General features: G+C 39.9%; 2 protein-coding genes across 6 annotated transcripts in view; both read right to left on the reverse strand.

Moving 5' to 3' along the window:
- The window catches only part of kmt2ba (lysine (K)-specific methyltransferase 2Ba), a 28,220-nt gene extending 9,766 nt beyond the window's left edge, over positions 1-18,454 (reverse strand). Inside the window, exons 1-19 of one of the 5 annotated variants that reach the window (XM_086192775.1) lie at positions 18,066-18,454; positions 14,116-15,589; positions 13,386-13,552; positions 13,022-13,105; positions 12,242-12,398; positions 8,748-9,018; positions 8,557-8,618; positions 8,181-8,420; positions 7,438-7,547; positions 3,550-4,698; positions 2,677-2,790; positions 2,433-2,579; positions 1,971-2,063; positions 1,703-1,820; positions 1,427-1,540; positions 989-1,179; positions 767-868; positions 478-588; positions 140-216 (exon numbers count right to left, since the gene is read on the reverse strand). In XM_086192775.1, coding sequence (XP_086048901.1) covers positions 140-216; positions 478-588; positions 767-868; positions 989-1,179; positions 1,427-1,540; positions 1,703-1,820; positions 1,971-2,063; positions 2,433-2,579; positions 2,677-2,790; positions 3,550-4,698; positions 7,438-7,547; positions 8,181-8,420; positions 8,557-8,618; positions 8,748-9,018; positions 12,242-12,398; positions 13,022-13,105; positions 13,386-13,552; positions 14,116-15,589; positions 18,066-18,365 — 5,081 coding nt within the window. In that variant the 5' untranslated portion in view covers positions 18,366-18,454. Of the gene's footprint in view, positions 1-139; positions 217-477; positions 589-766; positions 869-988; positions 1,180-1,426; positions 1,541-1,702; positions 1,821-1,970; positions 2,064-2,432; positions 2,580-2,676; positions 2,791-3,549; positions 4,699-7,437; positions 7,551-8,180; positions 8,421-8,556; positions 8,619-8,747; positions 9,019-11,225; positions 11,292-12,241; positions 12,399-13,021; positions 13,106-13,385; positions 13,553-14,115; positions 15,590-18,065 lie in introns of those variants that run through there. The other 4 variants (XM_086192774.1, XM_086192777.1, XM_086192776.1 and 1 more) reach the window with 4 other exon arrangements.
- A 613-nt stretch (positions 18,455-19,067) lies between these two features.
- On the reverse strand, positions 19,068-22,386 carry LOC147240657 (uncharacterized). Its single transcript, XM_086193157.1, has 5 exons — positions 22,348-22,386; positions 21,929-22,068; positions 21,717-21,832; positions 20,784-20,927; positions 19,068-20,705 (listed from the first exon to the last, which is right to left on the reverse strand). Exons 2-5 carry the CDS (start codon positions 22,026-22,028, stop codon positions 20,076-20,078), a joined length of 990 nt encoding a protein of 329 aa, XP_086049283.1. The 5' UTR covers positions 22,029-22,068; positions 22,348-22,386; the 3' UTR covers positions 19,068-20,075.
- Positions 22,387-23,368: the final 982 nt, after the last annotated feature.

Genomic DNA, 23,368 nt, shown 5'->3' on the forward strand with positions numbered 1-23,368 from the left:
GCAAGTTGTCCCAGTTTGGTGAAAATAATGTTAATAACTAACTAATCAATCATTTTTCGCCAACATTGTCACTGTGTATACTGGGAATTGTTGTGTAGATTATTGTACTTATGGATGTGTTGTAATGAGTTAAACCTGCCTTGGGAAGTCCTCAGTGAACGAGTTCCACTTCTGTTGATGGTGTAAAGGGAGACAACTGAAAACCTGCTCCATCAACTAAAAAACAAAAAACAACAACAACAACAACAAAAACAAGATTTCAGTCAGATTAAAGAAATGTTTCCTGATGAAAGATTAAGTCACATGAAAGCCCTTTTAATAATGGTGTGTTTGGGTAATGACTTTGTTTCCAGTATCCTCATTAATTGATCATGAGAACAGAAAAAAAAGGAAGAAAAAAAAAAAGCATTTCCAATGGCAATCAATGAAAAGTTTAAAAATAAACTAGAAGCATTGGAGGATGGGAGGAAGGATTACTTTGACATAGAGGTCTCTGGCCTGATTGGTCAGCCTCTGATCCTCTGGTAGATAATCCTCCTCCTTCAGCCCCTTCCTCATCACAGCGACAACGTCTGCGTGGAAAGCTTTCTGAGTGGATGAGGGGAAAGAAATGGTTACACACAAAAAAGAGAAAATTGATGCCGTTTATCTGCTGAATACGACGAACATATGTTTACTGACTGTCTAATTAAATAGATGTCAACAGAGTCCTGTTGTGCAGAATTAACAGTCAAGTACTAAACTCTGTAAGTTATAATGTACTCACTATTGAGGTGTAAACGCCACCTTTAAACTTCCTCTCCATGACTTGCAGATCACACGCCGTTTGCTGTTCCCTGACAAACTCTGTCTTGTTCATTTCCTGACACTGAAACACAAATGTAACAATATAAATAAACAATGCAAAAATAATCACAAACATCCTTTACTTCTTTTGTGCCTCTTTAAAAGTCAACGATACAGAAGAACTAGGCAGAGTTTTTCTTACTGATTTACAGATAAGGAGATGCTGGGTGATGCTGGAGGAGAGGAGGTCAGTGAGCACCTTCTCCAGACCCCTCAAGACTCGGTGCAGCAGGTTTTCTTTCAAGCTGCCGAGTTCGGGTTGATGCCGTCTGCAGGGGGAGCAGGTGAAAACCCCATCCTCTGGTTGGCATGACATGAGTCCAAAAAGCTCTTCTGCAATGAAAAAAAAAACAAAAAACAAAAAACACTTCTTCAGACTTTAGACAATATTTATACATCCTATACAAGAGGCAAGTGTATCTTTAAACTGATGTTTAACTGTTTAAATGGGATTTACTGTCTGCCAACTCAGCACTTTTTCATAAATAACCACACTGTAAACCAGGTTTTTGAGTCTGATTGGAAAGAAAATCCTGATCACTTCTATGTAAAAAAAAAAAAAAAAAGTGTTATTACTCACCTGAAAATCCTTCACATTTGTAATGAACCCAGTGGCTGCACTCTGAACACTCAATCATCTCTGTGTGTTGGTTGCCGTCTTCATAGCACTTGTGGCAGACTTTGCAGAAATGACCTGAGTAGCAAACACAGATCACATATCGGTCACATCATCCATGTCTTTGGTCTGGTCCACGCCAATCCCTTGAACTTACAAACTTGTGTCATTTTAATGAGTAAAAAAACAACAGTGGAAAGTGCGCCCTCATATTTTTTGGGTGCTTCTCGGAAATCAAACCTTTCTTGTGGAGAGTGGTGCAGTCAGGACAGAGGTCCTCTTCATGGTTCCAGGCCATGTCCCATGTCTTTCCAGGAGTCACACCGCAACTTTTACACCGAATGCATGTCATGCACACCTACACAACCATAGAAATGACAATGCTTTACTATCAAACTTTTAATTGATAAGCTGGTACAACAGTTTATATACGTGTATTCGATTAGTGTTGCTACTACAAATGTTCGATGGAGATTCTCTGATATGTTAGGATCATTAAAGCAACTACCCAGGGTAGACTGCAGTTCAGAGGCTTTGGGTATGTTGGTCCCAGGCAGGATGGATGGTAGGAGGTTTGGCATCTCCTGCACTGCAACACAGGCTAGAAAATACAAAGAAGGGTACATTAATTTCCTATTTATCTGTGTATTACATCTGTCTTATGTCATCACTCCATCAAAGTAAAATAATATAATAGAACTTGTTACATTAGTCCATGTAAAAGAGCTTTGTGGTCCTAATAATGGGCATGATCATCCAGGTCAAGTAAAACGCCTTCCTACCTGCTTCACGTAATCAGCTATAAGTGATTTATCAGTCTTATACATGTGACATTTCCATTATTTGCGCAAAATATTTGTCACAACTGAAATGTATTGCGCATCCCTTAAAAAAATAAAACAAGTAAAACAACACAATTTATATAAGAATGACGGATAATGTCACGTGCTGAGGATATTTGGCTGCATACCTTTGAGCTCTTGCTTTTACGACCACACACGTGACAGAATTTGCAGCGCCTGCAGCACCAGTTTTCCTTGTTCTCCTTCTGAGGGCACTCTTCAGGTGAGAGGCAGAACATGTGGAAGGGCTCACAGCAGATCTGGCAGTAGATCATCTGGATAGAGGATGAGTTTAGTTACACATTATTATTCAAAAATAAAAAAAATCATAATTTCCTTGGAAGGTGGTTGCCTGAGTCAGTACCAACGTACCTCATGTCGGCCTTTACTGGCACAGAGGAGACAGACAGGTTGTGGCGTGGTAGGGACAGATGTAAGGACGCTGATCCCGCCCATTAGCCAGACGTTCTTGACAGCACAGTCCTCCTGGTAGACACGAAGCACAAGAGTGATCAGGAGTTCTAACTCCAATTAAAATCTTAATTTCCAAACAGAAGCTGGCGGGAAGGCTGGGACTCCACATGGAAAACTAACTTAGTTAAATTCTGCTCAAACGTTTGTCTGATCTAATATCAAATAAAAGAATACTCATGGCATGAAAAGATTTAACTTGTGTTTTCACACCTCCAAAAAGGGTGAAATAACAAAAAAGGAGTTAAGTATCAGAATTCATCACGATTCATGAATTATTTCATCAAATGATCATATGATTATGATCCCTCTAAAAGAACAAACCGCAAACTTTAAACTAAAAAAAATGTGTCCATACTGATGCCTGCAGGCAAAATGAAATGAAAGAACTTCATATAATTGATTTAATTTCTATGAACTCAGAAATGCAAAGAAATATCATTTATATGATTTGAACATTCTATTTGTAAATGTTGCAGTAGTTATAAGAATTTAACTTCTTGATACTAAGTATTCATGTGTAGTTTTACTGCCTGCATGAGCGTACACAGCAAGCCAACACCTCCAGTGAAAGAATACTTACATTTATAGGAAATACTACACAGGATGTGGATAACAGTTAATTCAAACAGAGTACTTTTAGAGCAGTGTAAAGAATATGAGGGAAAACAGTCAGAGACATGTAATTCTGGCGCTGAAAAGCTAAATGTGAGCCATTCTTTCAGCATGAATGATAAAATAAAAATGCATTGCCACAATGTATCAAAAACTCACCTTGAAATCTACACGGATCTTGTGGTTTTTCCTTAACAGGCCCTTTTGGGAAAATCCGTTAGTTAATCCCGTCAGGGTGTTCACTGAGGTACAATCTGCAGGATTCTGAGAACGAAGCACACAGTGTGAATCAGTTGCTGGACAGTTTTGCAGCTTCGTCTTTTTTACTGAGGTGTCCTTCTCTTCATGCCGATCCATTTGTCTGTCCTTCGGCTTCTCTTGTGCACTCAGCTGTAACTTTGCGGGTTCTGTTCCGCAGGTTCTGTCCAGAGTTTTTTCTTTGTCAGCTCTGTCTGTGTCACTCAAGACATGTGGGGGCTGTGCTGCCAACACAGAATGTTCCTGAACACACAACTTTGGTGAAACCTCTGTCAGAACTGAGTGTAGTGGAGCCCGGGGATGTTGGGAGGATGATGATACACGTTTGTGCAAACGCAAGGCTGACTGCACCACTGACTGGGGCAAACGATGCAGGCACAACACAAGGGATTTCTTTGGAATGTCTGTCATGAGCTGCTGTGATCGTGCAGATATGGACAGTGTTAACGACTTGGACGTTTCAGGAGAAGAGTGTGTTCTGGTATGTGACGATGGTGAAATATTGAGTTGGGTAGCAGTTTTTGATATTTCAGGAGAAGAGTGGGTCATTGTATGCGATGACTCATAAATAAGGGGCTGTGTTACAGGCTTAGATAATTCTGTGTGAGCTATGGTATGTGGCGAAGGTGAAATAGTGAGATGGGTAACAGTCTTAGACACGTCTGTAAAAGTATGTGGTGAAGGTGAAACAGCAGACTGTGATGCGGGCTTAGACATTTTTAAAGGGGAGTGTTTTATGTTATATGGTCCATCTGAAATAGGGAGCTGGGTAACAGACTTGGAAAATTCCATGTGTGTTATGGTATTTGGTGAGAGTGAATTAGGAGACTGTGTTACAGGCTTGGACATTTTTGGCCACAACGGCGTAATGCAACAATCCGGACACAAAGGCAGCTGCTGCGGCAATGATCCTACAGCCTGCAGGATAGATTCGGGCAGACGATGTAAATGTATATGTAGTTGCTGCCGCAGTTTCGGCAAAGGGCTCCTGGATGGGCTGGTTTCAGGGAAAGTTTCTCTGGGCTCCGTCTCTTCCATGCTCTCCTGTTCCTGTGAAGGAGGGGACTGCCTAAGCCAACCAGAAAGACAGGTTCCAAAGCTACATTTCAACTAGTGTCATGCAAACGAGGCGACCGGCAGAAGTGAAAGTGACAGACAAAGGAAGAAGCAATATACCTCTGGGAGTCATATATTTGCCAGGATCAAGAAGTAAGAGGCGCTAAAGGAGAAATTGGCAAAGGTTTTCAGACCTAGTGAATGTTAAGAGGCATGCTTAGCTGTAAATGCTATCTTTTTAATGAGAAAATCAATTTTCCACACTAACAAAGAACTTTTTCAATACATAAAGCTTATTGCATCTCTGGCTGTTTCAATGATCCATTTAGGTCCTACAACAGGTTTAGAACCAGAGAAATTAACATGACAATCCTCAACTAGAAATGTGCACCTGGACATCAATGCACTGGGCAAATATGGGGTTGAAACTGTAAGAAAGTTTTGCTTTCGAAGCCAGAAATATAAAAAGGTAGCAATTATTTAATAATGTAGCGACTGACAATTTGGTTCATTAGTGATTATTTTCAGTTTATAGATGAACCGTTTAATCGAGGCAACGTTGAGAAAATTTGGAAAATGTATCGCCCAAAGTGACATTTTCAAATTGTTGAATTGTTCATCCAATAAAACAAGCCCAAACGTCTGCATTTTCTGTCATATTTTTGCTTGGTTAAAGGCCAAAACAGTTCATTGGTTATCAAGAGACTTCAGTTACCTTGCAACCAACAAATCAATTCATTTCTGCACTGTGATTTGGATTAACATGGGGAGGAAAATAAATTGTCAGACTATTACTGTGCAGAAGGCATTGCAACTGTCTTCAGGACAGCCTGAGCGATGCCCAACTTTCCCTGACCATGTTTCATCTGTCACAAGGTCAAGACCTGTCATACGGCGCAGCATCAAAAATGTCCAAATAAGCAAATGCATCAGCTAAGTGTTGCCAGAATTGGTTGACACACACACACATCCCCCCCCCTTCCAAAAAGGGATGTGTTCAGTAGCATAAATACAGGGATTTTGGCAAGTTTTAGTCTGCAGAAATGTCACTTCCTTTTGAAGCCATTTTGCATTCTTGATTTTATTCTATCTTTTACCAAACATTTAATATCAGCTACATGCCTTCCAGGCATTTGTGCACTCCAACAGTTCATGAAATTTCAATGCAATGCACTTAAATATTACTTCAGGCCTTGGCAGCTTTGCAGCCTTGCTGACTGCTGCCACTTATTCTTTGAGGATTCCCCGATCAGAGCTAAAGAATGTACTTTGATGTAAACTGTACTTCATTTGGACAAGTCCTTCAAATTAATTGCAATACATGTACAAATGGCAGATTACTCAAGCAACGAGTCAATAAAAACATCAAAAAAATCAAATAAATGAGTTCTGATAAATTCTAAGACAGCAAAAATCTTTCACAGTGGATGAAAAATTCGATTCATTAGATAAAAGGTTTGCATGACTGTTAAAGCGCTTTCAAAAAAAGTCACGCGTGCATGCGGAAGAAAAGAGGCACAGCCAGCAAACTAACAGCTTCTCAACATTAACATTAGTAGTGTTAAAAGTGATGCTGCCTTTTATTTAACAGTTGAGATGATGATTCAAGTCATCATAACCTCAATAAGCTTCTCAGAGGTCTTGGAGCAGAAACGGGTCATGAGGATGAATAAACCTTTGTGAACAGGATCCTGTGCATGAAATAAACTAGTTTCTCATCCACCACTTGTTGATATTATCAACTGAAAGTGCACTGGGGAGGAAAAAAAGGCCATCAATTTCACAAATAGATGAAGACTACAACACACTCCATCTCTGGAAAAGGGGTTGTGTACTGAAACTATCTTTTAAGTTCGGGCGTAATGACTTCCTGTAGTTTTGTCTTCACCGTGATGTTGCCAAGACACCAGCAGACTCCAAGAAGTTAAATGGGAACCATTATTACAACCACTCCCAATTGAAATAAAAAAAAATACATCTTACGTGTCAAACCTGGATCACAAAATAAGTTAACGTGCACATAAAATAAAACATGCTGCGTCACACAGAAACGGAACAGCAAAAACACAGTTATACTACAGATAAGAGGTTGACAGGTTTGAGTTGGCCGATCATTGACATCGGCATCAACTTGGTACCACAGTATTTGTTTTATTTTCCTTTGTAAGCCAAAAACATGTTCTTGCATTGAAGCAGTGGGGTATCGGCCAAATTCATCAGCTATTAGCTTTTTCCTGCTTCAAATTATTGGTATTTAAAAATCCACCATCGGCCGACCTCTACTGCACATGCTAGTTTAAATCAAAACACACATCTTAAATCAAACCATATTGGTAAAACAAGTTAAAATACATGCAAAGAGATTAATAGGAAGAAGAAAATTTAACAGAGAAAAAGAAGATTAGCTTGGCTGAATCTTGACAAGATGTTACTGGAAATAGATGATCAAATTGATAAGACTAAATGTGAGGGAGTCCTGGGCAAAAAATTCTTCGGAAATTATTGTTGGTGTTTGTTGTGGTGAACACTCGAGCCGCTAAATTCTTAACCATCTATTTGTAAAGAGAAATTTAGAATGTAATGGTTGTGATTACACATGACATCACCTACCAGGAAAACAAACAGCTTACCAGTAATCAAGTCATCACAATAATTTTCCAAAAATGTTTCACCCAGGCTTAATCAGGAGGAATATCTGATGGCAAGAAATAGAAATGTTCTGGGTGTGATTACCTTGTAAGCTCGAGGTCTGTTTCCAGCTCCTCTGGAGAATGCCCGTCGATGTTTCACTGTATCTAGGAGAAGGTCACCGGGGACTGATCCTCCATCTTGTAATAGGCGAGCTACTGGTGGTTTCAAACAGTTTGTGTGAGTAACAGATTAACAACACTGTGCATAAATGAATCTAACCTCTGTATTTTTTCCAAAAAAGTTTTTTCTTTATACTAAGACTGAACTAAGCTTCAGTTTCAAGGTGTTGTCATAGCTGCTGAGCACATGCTTGTGTCTATTCGATGACATTTACTTACTGATATCGAACAGTAAAACCATGGCAATGAAGATTTGCAATGGAACTTAATTTGGTAGGTGAGGAAGAATTCATTTGAATATTCTTCTCCGTTTTGGTCCAATTTATTATTACACAACCAAAAAAAAGTCATAGTGCAGAGCTGAGCTGAATAAAAGAGACCCATTATTTTGTAATCAGAGTTTACAAATCTATGTTTAAAGTTCGACAATTAAGGGCAACAGTCTTGCTGTTTATATCACCTCTTTCCCCGAGTGCCATGGGATTCATTTTAATCAAGAGAGCATGTTCTCCCTCTGGAGACAACCCAGTGGAGGGAACCAGACTGCCAAGTAATTAAATCCATGTCCATAGATTTGTAAGTGAACAGGAGATATCAGAGTTATCTCCTTTTCATAAGGAGCAGGCTTGAGACAAAAAAATAAAAATAACCAAGAATCTTACTTACCTTGGTTACCAGCAGTTGCTACATCTGTCTTGACTGAGGATTTATCCGTCTTATAGTCTTGTCTTTCTTCCTCTTGTTCTTCTTCAGATTCAGACTTGAGCAGGCTGCTATAGGAACGTGGTTTGATGTTCCGCAGGGAATGTTTCCTAACTCCAGTTGCCACTGAGGACGATCCCTCGCCTTCAATACCCCAGTTTGAATCGTCACTGCTTGAAACATAGGATGACCGCCTCGCCTGGACTGAGAAAAGGGAGCTTTGTGATTAATCATGTATTATGTGATGGAATATTGTTGATATGTTGAGTTCTGGTCTAGTAAATAAGTTACGTCAGGTCAGTATGGTGCCATATGAGGCAACACCTATTCAGAGACCTACCTTTAAATTGCCTGACAAAGCGCTCCATCTTCGCTCTCTCAATACGCTCACACTTCTTGTATCTGATGGCAGGGGAAAAGAAAAATGTCATGATCCAGTTTTAGGCTTCTTTACTTTACAGTACTGAACCTTATTCTGTTTTTTTTGGTCCAGTCTTAATCTTTGCGGTTGTTCTGACGTGAGGAACTTACATGCAACATTGTCGCTTTGTGTTGGGTCCCCCAAATTTAGGCTTATCGCGGCAGTTGACACACTTGGCACAGTCCTTCTCTACCAAACAGCCTTTGCAGATTCCACAGCGCCGCGACCGAACACCCCCGGGTGCGTATCGACTCAGAATCTTCCTTTTTTTTAACCTTCGGCCCCTTCTCCTCCCCCTCACCCTCCGCTGGATGGGTTCCTGAGAGACAATCCACTGAGCCCTGCCTTGGCCAGAGACGTCATCATCATCATCTGCAACATCTGAAAGCAAGACAGGAGGAGGATGGGTAGAAGAGCCACGACAGATATTGATAATATCATGAAGTACATGTGATGTGAGGGCTCATCTTTAAATACCAGAAAAGTCAGTCTGAAGGGGACACTAGTGCAACAACAATTGAGGGGGTGGGGTGGGATGGGGGGGGGGGGGGGGGGGGGGGGGTCTAATACAGTGATTTAGAGATCATCTCCAAGAAGTCAACCTTGTTTCTATAGTTACAAGATACTAACAGCTGCCTGAAGTGTTCCAAATCTAGCATCCTACTCAGTCGAGAGTCAAAAGGAACACGAATCCATTTCCCGCGGCCATTCCCTTAGCTAACCTGTTCTTGATGTAAAAATTAGTATAAATGCAACTTTTCAACTTTATACCACCAATAACCTCTCAAAGGTTATTTAACATGGTTCTCAACTCTAGCAAAAGGTAAACAGTATGGATTTGCCCTATGATAGAACCAGACCATGCGTAGTCAACAACACGTGTCAGGGTACTTGGGTCACGAGGTTATACTACAAAATTTTGCGTAAATTTCAAAATAAAAGATGAAAATATCGCTTGCCGAGTAACACTTGGGTCATCTTATATGTGCACACACATTAATTCATTACGTCTTGGTTTGGTTTAAAAACAAAATTACACCAAAGCATCTGCTTTCAAACCTGCAGGCACCACTCTCCTGTTGTCCGCCATGACAGTCTATCTGACAGAAATAGTGCGGGTGCCTGGAGGCAACTCAGCCCTGCAGTAAAATCCACACAGGATTTCTTTTCATATACTGATATTGGAAACTTGTATATTGATAAACTATCAGTATTGCACAATTCTACAACCAATCTACGCACACTCACAAATAAAGTGTGCTAAAATGCCCCACTGGGAACAGCCTTACATCAACAGCTCCTATCCCAACTAGCCATCCGCTGTGACGGCGCTACTGGTTCAACTCATGGTGGGGATACATTGTAGGTGGTGAAACACAAGGGTATAAAACTATTATTTGTCAATGTCAAAACTTTCTTTAAAAACACAAGTTGGAATATTACTCCTGACATGATATGGGTTCGGACCAATTCAAATCTGGATTCTTTTGTATCAGTTTTGACACATTAATGTTAGTAAACCCCAAGGTTATGTTATAGAAGGTTGGTCCTTAATTCTTTCAATGTCCACAAGAGGACAAAACTGTACAGAGACACCACGCCTTTTATGGGAATATTGATTTAATCTGCATACTACACAATATGATGTTAAAACTTATAATCTTGTACATTTGTTTAATTTTAAAGTTGTAATCAATTGCTTTTGAATGATAGCTTGTCTTTAATGTATCCATCCAAACCTGTTTCAAGGGTACTACACATACAATGTACTACAATAACACTCCACTGTCCACATTGTCACTTTTTCATTGAATCCCATGGAACTTCACAGGTCTTCAATAAAGTCTAAGCTGGATCCTTTCTGGTTGCCGTTAACACCTTCCCGTAGCAACAATATATGATTATTGATTTTTACACACTCTTCAATGTCTATTACATTGCCTAAATTGATATATTTTGTGTAATGACATTTTTTTCTTTGTTTCACTGACGAGTAAGGAAGGCTAGTTGAATAATGGTGTCTTTGGTGCGTTCACACCTGTACATGTCATCACTGAGAACACATGTTCAGACCAGTTCTGAAGGATGAACACGTTACATTTGGAAGATACCCCTTAACAGTTGCAGGCTGCTGACATGGACTAGTTGTTTTTTAAAGGAAGGAGCTTATGTAGTGTGATGTACACCGTTTACATCTATGCTTTCAGCTTGAAATAACACTGATGTACAGATGGGGGACAAATTAAAAGGAAATATCTGAATATATAAATGCAGCAGGATGACTATGCCCACATCTTGTGAGGGACTTTGGACTACAATGTTAGAAAACACCAGATCTTTTTGGTGGAGGATGTTCATTCCTTCATGAGGGACCAGAGACTAATAGAATCTATGCCAACTTGGCCATATTGAAGTGGTTCTGGCAGCTCGTCGCAGCCCAAAATTTTCCTTTAATTTGTCACCCATCTCTCCATGTCAGGCCGTCCCATGCAGCCCTGTATGACCTCGTGTAAAGTTTAATCTACATGTGTTGATTAGGAGACAAACTTGAGGGCAGTGAGTCTATTTGTCAAACAGCACTTTCTCACCTCATACTGAGTGATGCTCACTCGACCAGTGTTGGGTAAAGCTTTTCCAACAGCAGTGGCTAATCTGTGTGTGACAAAAGATATTTTTGCTGGCAAATATTTTACTTACAACTACATTGAGCTAACAAATCAGATTTTTGCTCAGCAGATTTTTTTGTTGTAGCTTTTTTGTGTGTGTTTGCAGATGCTGAACTACACGTTTGAAAAATGTTTTAGCTGGTTTTTTCCCCATGTAATAAATTAGCAGAGCAGTTTTTTTTTTCCAATTGAATAAATCAAGTGACACATTTTGGAATAATTAAAGATACTGTGTGTAACCTACCAGAACACAGTGAGGACCTTTAAAAAAAAAAAAAACTTTATTGACGTGGTTATCCTGAGAGCAGTATTGAGACTAAGAAATATTCCAGAACCATAAATACTTCGTTGATCCTCGAGGGACATTACATAACACCAAAATATAATAGCAACTGCCGGTGTTGTGGGGATGAACAAGCTCTGAAACTCTGAAGTTGTTTGTTTCTCTCTTCCTCCCTATTATTCACTCCTCTACGTACTTTAAAAGCAAATCTCCATTGTCCTTTAAGTGGGTTTCAAACCACATGATAAACAGGGAGACACTGACAACTGCATAGATGTGTTAGCCTAACTATGCTAGCATGCTTAGTTTGTCATTTCAAACCATAACCAAGACCTTCCTCCTTGTATTATAAGGAAACTTGTTCACAAGAGGACAGCATTTGAATGTTAAAACACAAAAGTCAAACCATTTAGTTTGCATGCAGTTTACCAATAAAAAGAGAGATTATCATACCTTCCAATAATCAATGAGTAGTTTAAATTTGGCAATTTATTCTGACCTGGATTTATATACTGATTTTGACTTGTGTAAAGGTTAGTCTAATTGTTGCTGAACATTCAATAAAATCTTTGCACTTCAAACTGTGCAATGTCACCATGTTTTACATTTTGGTGTTGGCATGCTGCTTAAAAACAAACTTGTAGACAGACTGTACCTTCTGCTGCGGGGGAAAAGGTGATGCCCTCTCTCTCATGGAGCGGCAGGGCGCTGAGTCGCGGAATATCATCCGGAACCATCGCACGGGGCTGCCCCAAGGCTACTGCTGCTGCTCGACAGACATGCTTGATCCTCGGACCACCGAGTGGCTGCTCCTGCACACAACATAGATACCATGAAACATGGATAGATTGTGATTAAGAAATTAAGATAATATTTGCAATAATCCCTGCAACAGACTGGGAACCCGTCCAGGGTGAACCCCACCTCTCCAGCCCCCCTCCCATAACCCTTAACATATAAGCGGTATAGAAAATGGATGATGGATATTTGTAATAAAAATTATTGTCGTCTAGTGCTGGTGTTACAGAGCAGTTGAAAGTGCAGATCAAAAACAAAGGGTTGGTGACAGCAATAGGAAAGCGGGGAAAATATTACAAAAAGCGCATGCATGTAAACAGACATCAAATTTTTTTTTTAGCTAGCCATTTATTTGGGAGATAAAATCATTTTTGCTGCTTTCCCCAACCTCAGCAGTATAAAGCTGGGCTACAGAGCTGTAAGAGTAAGACCCCACTTCAATAAAGCCGAAAATATCCCTTCAACAGCTGTCCATCTTTTTTCAGATCACCTAAAAGACGCATGCTAATACCAGGTCTAAACTGGGTCAATAAGAGATTGGGGCAGGTACAAATCATAAGTGTTTAAAAAACACACAAAACTGATGTATGCAGAGAGACTTCACATCTAAGCAAAGATTTGCATTTAAAAGCATTACCTGAGGACGAATATGTCGATGAGATATGTTGACTCTCCTCTTTCTTCCTCCCGTCGCTGTTACGTGAGATTCACTGGAGCCCAACTATTGATGCAGATGCAGAGAAAAGACGGGGTTGCAAGTTGATGACATCACTACAGAGTTATTACTGAGGCACTCGTATTCTAAGTATGGAGGAACTGAAACAGCAGGGTATATTTCATCTTCAGTCACGGCTACAGCTTTGTAAAAGTTGTATGTAACTGAAGAAGCGCCGACAAAATGCCTTACAGTATATCAGTGAATTAGATTCTGTCTATCGACCGTGCGCGCGCACACACAAAACACGCACACACGTGTACACACACGCACTTGTTAGAGTTACCTGTGACAACTTGAACTGCTTCTGCTGATCAATCTTGATGAGCTGAACTTTAGCCTTCTTCAGCAGGTGGAGCATTCTCTTATTAGCTCCGCTGAGACCAATTCGGTGGCTGGGTCCACTGGCTTCTAATGCTTCTCTACCTTCTCCAGCCACGCTTCCTGCTTCATCTGTGCCAGACAGCAGTAATCAAATAAAACTTGTTAGACGATATCACATCACCTACCATTTGAGAGGCATGCATCAAGCATCACTTTGTGGGTATCTTGCAGTCTGGTTAGAAATGCAGTCTACGTTTTTTTGTTGTTTTTTTTTTTTTTAAAGGAAGAAAAACTTGCCGCATTCCCCGCTAAGTCTCGCAAATGTCTAATTTGAGCCGTCTGATGAAGCCAAAATATCTTACAAATTAAATTGAGAATCCCAGTCAAGGGCCATGCGCCTTCACAAAGACCCATATAAAAAAATAATGGTCAAACTGGTCAAGGAGGAACCTTGGCCAGTGCTATACACTTCCACCATATATCTATTAAAAACTATTTTAGTAGTTATCATACTGATGATTTGAAAAGAAAACATATGCCCCCATAGTTGGACTAAATTCAACCGTAGCCCCATGAAGATGAAGGAAAAAAAAGGGCAAAACTCTGTTAGTGTATTTATCACTCTGGCAAATGTTTGCTTTAGATACTGGATATGAGTATTTGTAAAAAGCTATAAAGCAAGATATCCTTACTGTTGTTGCTTGTGTCTCCTAATGGCATGTGTGAAGGTGCCTTCACATCAGCATCAACCACCACGGCAAGTTTCCTCACAACACCAGGGGAATCCATCTCCTCCATCATGAGCTTTGACCGCCGCCTCTTTCTGACGTGAGAGGTCAAACTGTCATCCTCTACATAATCCCCTTGAGTGTCAAAATGGCCTCTCTTTTTCTCTGCCAGTTTCAAGGTCAGCTTTTTGAGGTTCTTGTAGATCTCGAGGTGGCTCGTGCCTGGCCTGGGCTGTGGGGAGAACTTTGGACTATCGGCCACAGATGTGGGCTCACTGTCCGATGACTTCCCATCATAACCTGACTCGCTTTTCTCATCATCTCTCTGTTGACTCTTCAGCCATGTTGATAGAGAACCTCTTGGAAAGGGAATAATTTCCTCATCCAAAAACCTCTTAGGTGTTTTTATAACGCGGGAGGACCGGGCACTCATGACAGCAGTTGAGGAGTTGTTGGAGCTTTGTTGGATTTGTTCAGAAAATGAGCTGGGCTCACCCTCTGACGGCGTGACACTCAGAAGCTGCTCGTTCTCGTCCTGCGTCAGTGTGGTTGGACTGGGTTCTTGTACATAGGTGTAAAAAACATGCTTTGTGCGATTTCTTCTATGAATAATTGGATTATTAATTTTTTGAGCGTTTTTTACTGCCTTTCGCTTGTACCCAAACAAAGATTTCCGCTGGTTTCTTTTCCGTCTTCTTTTCTCTGATGAATCTGTGGATTTGCCCTCCAGGGGCATGGCTGCCTCTTGACCACTCTGTGTTCCAGCCTCAGCACCAACCTCTGGAGAAGCACCCATGTCCTTTGTCAACCTCTTCCTCTGTCGCCTGCGAAAAGACGTGAGTGACAGAGTGACAGCTTGAGATGCGCGTCTGCCGTGCCCGAGCTGAAAGCCCCTCATGCGTTTAGCAGACCTCTGTGGCAGAGTTTGGTCTCTCTCAGAGTCCTCTGAAATTTCATCTCGCTCTTTGACCTTGGAATCCTTTTCATTGCCTTTTTCTGCAATCAGTGTGCTCACTGGCGTTTCCTGCTTTGTGCCTTCTGGTGAGGTAGCAGCTGTTTGGTTTTGCATACTGCCTGAGCCTGCTGTTTCTCCAGTGCTACTACTAAAGTCAGCTGATTTTGTGCTGCTCGATCTACCCGAGGCAGGCTCATCTGAATGAGTAACCTGCCTGCCAGAAAGTCGAAGGACACCCTTTGGTATTTCCTTGACTTTTACCGGGCTTTCTTTGACACCCTGGCCCTCTTTAGACACCCTCGGTACAATTTTGCCTATCAAAGCTGGTTTGGGGGTCTTGGGTATAATTTTTCCAATGAGAGGTTTTGCTTCAGGAGAATGGTCTGAAGTTTTCGGAGACTCTGCTCGGCTGGGCAACGATGGCTGAGAAACAGTTTTCTGTGGACGAACTTTTGTGGTCCCAAACCCAGTGAAATCTTCTTCCTAAAAGAACACATACAACACACAAGCATTACTAATGTCGTTGTTATTATTGGTTGAGAATTGGAGTCACATTGCTCCCATTCCAGTCCAATCTTATCTTGCAGAATGTAACCTCTGTTTATTCTGCTGTACAATCATCTCATAAGACTGTTTTATTTTTCTTAAAGAAAAGGATTTTTTTTTTACCTGCTAATAATTTGGAAAAATTAATCCCAACATTCATTTAGTCCTGATTAGCTTATTGGGTTAAATTAAATTGCACTCTTTTCTAGCCTTTCACAATAACAACAACAAAGACAAGAAAAAATGCATCATCAACTTCAACTGATTCCAAATGCCACAGCCAGACTCGACACCAGGATCAACAGAACAGCAGAGAGGGCATCTCACTGGTTCAATTACTTCCTCGGCACCCAGTAGGTGGGTGATGTGGCCAAAAGCCCCGTGTACAAAATGTTTTATCACAGTATTGTATCAAGATACAGGAATTGCTCTGCAAAATCGGCTAAGAAGTATTTTCAAATAGAAATGCACCGATGGGGACCGAGTTTGATGCAAAGGTTAAAAAAGAAAACGTTAATGTGTTTATTTGATCTTTTTTCCACCTGCTGTGGCAAGTTAACAAAAAAATAATCAGAAAGCCCACAGATTCACATTTGAATAGTGTATTTCTTTAACTGCGTAAGTTTCAATCTGTCCCTAGAACTTGCTCCAAGAGGCCTAATATTCACACAATGGTATACCGTTCTGCTGTCCATCCTTACTTTGGTGTCAACACAGCTCTACACTGTCACATCGCTGTTGCATCAGTGTGTTGCACCAAATGAATCAGATTTTAGTTTCAGGAAACAAGTCAATAATAAGAAATATCTCAGCAGATTTTCTACCAGTGAACCCTGTTACACGACTAATTTATAAAATATTTGCCTAATATCGACCCCAAAACAGAAATTTTAGTTTAATTGTCCTCTCAAACTTTTTATGCAAGTTCAAGTAAATTCTTTGAAACAAAATTAATTTCTGGCATCATGGAATTCAAGCACCCATGCAAAATATTCTATACTACATCCAAGCCTCCATCTAACTAGTGACTCACATGCATCTTCAGGCCCCAAAAGACCCCACAAATATATTCCATCTGCAGAACAGGTGAGTGTGTGATGTGTGGCACTTTAGTCCAGGATCTGCTAGCTTTAGCATGAGCCATGAGACTCCATTACAGTCTGATCTGGAGGGGTTGCATCGGTCATCACTGATGTCACACACAAAAGCCCCTACAGAGATTAAATAATGTGATTACCTCCATGTTGGCATTATCATCACCGTCCTGTCTGAATGATGTTGACATGAGACAATCTTAGACGTGAGTAACACAGTAACGTTGGTATGAGATATGGGCTGTTTTTGATTCTGGAAAAAAATCCCTGTCTGTGAAAACACAGGTGTGCACATCTACACCATACAGTTGATAAACCTGATTTGATAAAGGGATTGGTATTTCATGTTTTTTCACTGCATTTCCTGAAAAAAAACAAACAAACAAACAAAAAAAAACCAAAGGTGACAGTGGTGATACAATCATCATTTAGGACAACTCTCAAATGCTCCAATTATCAGGAGTACAAAAAAACTATATATCATAACTGATATTTGGATAAGATTTAATGGAAAGTTAACAGTTAAATTTTGTTGCAGCATGCAGAGCATTAAAGGGATAACCAACCTTTTCTTTTAACCTATTCTGTCAAATATTTCAAGTGAAATCTCCATCTTAAAATCCAGACTGTAAGGATTCAAGACAAGACTGAACCACATCTGTCATTTCTGATCAAAACGTACTACCAACGTTAGTGTTTGCCTTCCTGTTGCATCCTACGTAAAGTTGACGCTGAGAGCACCGAGCAGCCAGCTGACAGCTCCAACGTGGAGAGTGTGAAGTTAGCAGCAGTGACGTTTTAACAACGACAGCAGAGTGCTTATCAGCACAATGGAAGGAACTTCCATTATGGTAGTACACCAGTAATAATGTCACCAGGTAAATGCATCACTGGCGTTTCCACAACAAAACGTATCCACGATTGTTAGCCGCCAAAGTTTCCGCCTAATACAGCCGCCATGCATACTCCAGCTGGGCAGGACAGAGGGATCACTCTGTGTGGCCAGTACCGCAGAACAGCGCTGCTATGGCCGTTTCTAAACAGACAATGAACCAGTAATATCTGCAGACAAAATAGTCACACATAATGGAGCCAAACCGAGGTGAAGACTGCGAGGCAACAGCGAGCTAAAATCTCGATTATGGTTTGTGTTATTCAACGAAGTTGCCGCTAACTGGCTGTAGCGTACACTAGCATAAAGATCCTTTGTAAGTTGCAAATACATTATAAACGCAATTCTTCTACACAAGTTGTTTTTTAATGTGTTCTACAGTGTATTGTTGACTATCCAGTTGACATGAAACAGCTAGCTTATTTACCTCTTCACTGTTGCTGGAGTCGAAGCCCGCATCTTTCTGCCGACTGTGCTTCTCCGCCACTCCGAGCAGGCGCAGGAGGGACGGATCCTCGCTCAACGCAAGGCCGATGTTTACGGGCCTTGGCCCTGTGGATAGCTCTTCTTCGTCCGAGCCCATCCTTCCGCGTCTACTACGTTTCTCCGACCGCAGCCTGCTGCGAACCGAGCCTGGTCGACCCGGAAAGCGAGCTCGGGCCGGAGCTTGAGGATTTAAACCCGCTATAGTAGCGGGGGATGATAATCCACCTCCCGATGCCGCCATTATTTACTACAACACCAACAGCGCGCTGGCAGACGGCGACTGCAGCGACGAGAGACGCAAGATGGACTGCTCTGAGGGAAAGGCGCGAGATAGAAAGGAAAGACGGATGCATCATGGGAAAACAACAAGTTCGGGCCTAGAACGAACCGTGATTAATATAGTTCGGCCAAAGTCGTATCCTTTTAGATAGTGAGACACTGACATAATTTATACATCGTCCATATATATATATGTATGTGTATATATATATATATATATATATATATATATATATATATATATATATATATATATATATATACACACGCACACACACATATACATATATACATATATATAAATAAAGTTATATAGGTATGTGTGTGTGTATATATATATATATACATACATACATATATATACATACATACACATACACATATACATATATATAAATAAAGTTATATAGGTATGTGTGTGTATGTGTATATATATATATATGTATATGTATATATATATAAATAAAGTTATATAGGTATAGGTATGTGTGTATATGTATATAGGTATATATATATATGAGAGATAAAAAATATGTATATGTATGTTTTTATATATATATAAATTGTTACCTATATCTATCTATATATAGATAGCTAGATCGACAAATAACATAATGTATTTACAGCATCTTTTTTATTAAATAAAATATATCTATATATCACATTAAGTTCATTAAATGCTACATATTTTGTTGCACATTAAAAATTCCCAAGTGAGTGAAAATGCAAATAACTCTATCACAGTTTCAACTGCAGGATAGGGGTTTAATTTCTGCAATATTGTCTGAAACAAAGGAGGTCAAACCTTGGATTAATTGTACACCCTTTAGCTTATTAAATTAATTTGGGATTTCAAATCCATATAAATTCAGATAAATGGTTCCCAACCAAAAAAAAAAAATCAGAGTAAATTCAATGTTGTTTGAAATTCAGCATCATTAGTAAAGATTAGTAAGATGTATTGACATTTTTAATAATTAGCATATTAATATTTCAATCATGGTAAAAACAGTTTTGCGACAGTACTATGACTTTGATCACCAAAATTGAATCAGTTCATCCAGATTCGACTCCAACAGGATGTTTGTGTTCCAACTGAATTAAAATCTGTGCTGGTAAATAACTGTAACTGTGAATAACTGTAAATGGATGCTTAGCAGAAAAAAGCATGTTACAAATTATCACTCATCACCCTATTTAGAAAGTGATGTAAAGGAGATGTAATTGTTGTTTAATACATTATTTATTTTTTACAAAAAAGAGGACAATAAGACCTCAAAATAATGTAATTTCGTCCCATAAAACAGAAACCTATGCAGTGACCCATTTATTAGATTTTGGGCTTCATGTTAACTACTTTCCGTCTCTTTTCCTGAAAACAAAACCATTCAGCTATATACAAAACATTCCCAGTCTTGATGGAGACTTAACTACTTGTTCCACAATGAATATAAATCCTTTCAGGTATGACAGAGGTAATGTGTCTGGTAATGAGCTTATACTGGCTATAAATCTGTTACGTATGTACAAACTGCAACAGAATAGAACAGCCTCCATAATTCAACTGAGTTCCATAACTTTGCAAGCAAAATCAGTCACATGAAAATCCTCCAGTATTAATCAGAATATAATACATTTGACAGTCATGAATTCACAGTTTTTTCCCTTTATATTATCTTTGCTGTGGTGTCTCTTCTCCTGTGTGGATTTTCTGATGGACCTTAAAGACACCCTCTTGTGAAAAGCTCTCTCCACAGGTGAGACAGGTGTGATCCAACTCGATCTGATGCGAGCGTGCATAAATCCTGCAAGATGTTGGGGGAGGCCCGTGTGCATCCTTCTTGTGTGCCCGCAGGGCCGCAACTGAAGGGAACACAAGGTCACAATCTGCTTCAGGACAGGGGATCTTGAGCTGTGGTTGCTCCTCACTGGCGGAGCATTCCTGTATTGCAATGTCATTGTGACCGGCGCATCCCTCTGCTCCCTCTTCTTGTTTGATCTTCTTGCTGTCGACCTGAGCTGCACACTTAGGTTTCCTGCCACGTTTTTTGGCTGGTGGCATAACATCACAGTTTTGATTGCTCAAAATTTTTTCCTGGTGGCTCAGAAGCTCTTCTTCTGTGAGGAAACCACGACTGCATTTAAGACATTGGTGGGTGTTGATGTCATCTGTCCCTATGGGGAGCTTGGGATGAGCTGTGATGCGATGGCTGCGTAGTCGTGAAGGACTGGGGAACAAGGCACCACAGTAACTACAGGCACACCGTCGTTCTACGCATGCATGTCGTCTGTGTCTTGTCAGCTGCAAAAGATTGAACAATTGGGAGATATGATGAACAATCATTTTCAAAGAATAGCATCTCAGTGTCTGTGTCCTCACCTCGGTGGAGGTAAAGAAGGTTTCCTGACAGAAAGCACAGCTGAAGGGCTTCTCCTTAGTGCTGTGGGTGGCCTGGTGCAGGCTGAGCTCCTCAGAGGATGAGAAGCTCCTATCACATGTATAACACGTGAAGACTGTATTAGCCTGCAGATGCATGAGCAAAAAAATGTATTATCTTAACATAAAACTTCTAACGTGAAATCATCCAAGAAGAGCGTGTACAAGAGCTCACTGAAGAAAATCTTAAAATGTTATTTTTCTTAGCTAAAAATATAGCATCTTAATGTGGATTTCCAAATATGACCTTAATTATAAAATGACTTACCTAGGTGGAACAAACCCAACTGATACAGGCTGACACATCCATATTGCTATGATACTGGACCAACATCAGTAGCATTAATAACCAAACTAGGAGGAGTATTAACTAAATCCTAACAATTACTATTACACAAGAAGAAAATGACTTAAGCGATCTTACTTTGTAAAAAAAAAATAAAAAATTAAGAAATCAAAAACCACAAAACATTTTGCCATTTCATTAAACAGCATTATAATGAAATCAAAATTTCTCTTGTCAAGCTGACATAATCACTGGCAAGATGATACCAAGCCGTTCAAATCCCAGGCATCCTGGTATCAGCGTCTCGATTGATAATAACGAGTTCCACAACTGAAGATTTCATCAATTTGACATACATATTTACTTTATAAATTGTCCAACAGGTACAGGTACGTATTTGTCTAATGTGACTCTCAGCTGTGAATATTGAACACAGACTCCAAGTGTCTGTCAGCCTCTTAATCCACTCATGATTCCGTTTCATACTGCATTTGTAGTTCACACAATAGGCTGATATGGATGTTACACACATTGCTGAATTTGTTTGGCTATAAAAGCAGCCGGGCATCACTGGTCCGAGCTGTTTTTACCTCCTGCAGCTGCTTTTTGTACTGCTCCCGATGATTCTTCTTCATGTGCCTCTCTTTGGCCTTGTAGTCAGAGAAGGTGATGAAACATTGAAAACACTGCAGGCTGTCCTGCTGATCTGCATCACGGGGACATTTACTTATTAACGAGTTAAAAAATTATAGATAAATGTGCATGATTTATTGTCGTGAATTTAGGACAGCTGAGTGCTTACAGGGCTGCAGGGGGGCCATCACAGTCTCAGACTTGATCTCTGCAGAGGTGGTCCTTCTATCACCCCCTACAACGACTTTCTCTATCTTCATCATCTCCATGCTGATGCCTTCACGCACTTCCCAGAAAATAAAACCAAGCCTGAGGGGATTGTGAAGTGAAACATACCTCAGGCAGAGTAGGTATTAGGCTGAAGAAGGACAACAGGTAACACAGATGACAGAAGGATGGAAGGGCGCACTGGACCCTGCTTGACTTGCAAACCGAACATTACATCTAAAAGCAGGATAAATATAAACTCATATAATATTTCATTTGTGTTGACTTGTGTGTATTTGTCATGAGGACAGTATGCATTTCAATTCAGAGCCGGAATTTGACTGGTGTCGGAATAAAAAGAAAATAACATCAATTTCTTACCGTTTGAGCCATCCATCCACCGAAATGAAGCAGAGGAGACTAGGCTACCCGGATCACGTGACACAGGGAACAGTGTCGAACTAACGCGAGATCCAGGAAAAACGCAGTTTTCCCTGAAAGGTACGATTCCATTGTTTCTGCGGCATCCCAATGAAAAATCCTGAAAATTAAAAAATGAAACATATTTCACCAACTAATGAATGGGCTGCAATTTGCTGTAAATGTAGCTGTCGAGGGAAAAATAGAATTTCGTTAGAAAATAAATAATCCATATAAATATATTTATATACATTAACTGGAGTGTTTTTTTTTATTCATTTCTGAAGCTGATTGTACAACGATAATGGAACTTTACCTATTTGACATGAAACTCACAGTCTAGGATTATGCTACCAATGTTCAACTATCTCTGCTGCAAATGACTGCATATGCATTTTTCATGTTCACTATTCTGACAAATTTAACAGTTTACAGTTTGGGATTACATATTATGCGAGTGCATGTAATTTATGTGGGTCTCAATTTTTGTGCATACTTTATTTTGACTCAGCCCATGCATCCATTTTCAATTGCATTAGCAGGTAAGATTTAATCCAAACGTCCTTGTATAATGGAATTTCTGTGTATTTCAGGCTGGATGTTTATGCATGTATGGAGCAACTTCGGCCACTAGATGGAACCTTAGAGTCAATTTGAATGTACTGCATAAATTAAAACCTTTGTGCAAATAATGACGTGCTCGTTTAGGTTGGTACTTAAAACATGAATTACAAGTTGGTTTAAAATGGGTTGTGATTTCTTTTCTCATACAGTCAGTACTTCACTCGGCTCCTCCAAGACACCAAGATTACCTTTGCCTAACAAAAACTACAAAACCATCAAAGTGGACAACTTTTTTTTTTAAAACATACACCCAGAAACTGAATAGTTTCAAATCCAATTTTGCTGAAAATTTCATATAGATAGATATTTTATAACATATTGCTCTTATAATGTCTGTGCAACAATAATAATAACACAG

This window comes from Aulostomus chinensis, chromosome 22, assembly GCF_037954235.1.
Source record: "Aulostomus chinensis isolate RoL2024-O1b breed Wild chromosome 22, RoL_Achi_v1.0, whole genome shotgun sequence".
In the NCBI taxonomy this organism is placed as follows: domain Eukaryota; kingdom Metazoa; phylum Chordata; class Actinopteri; order Syngnathiformes; family Aulostomidae; genus Aulostomus; species Aulostomus chinensis.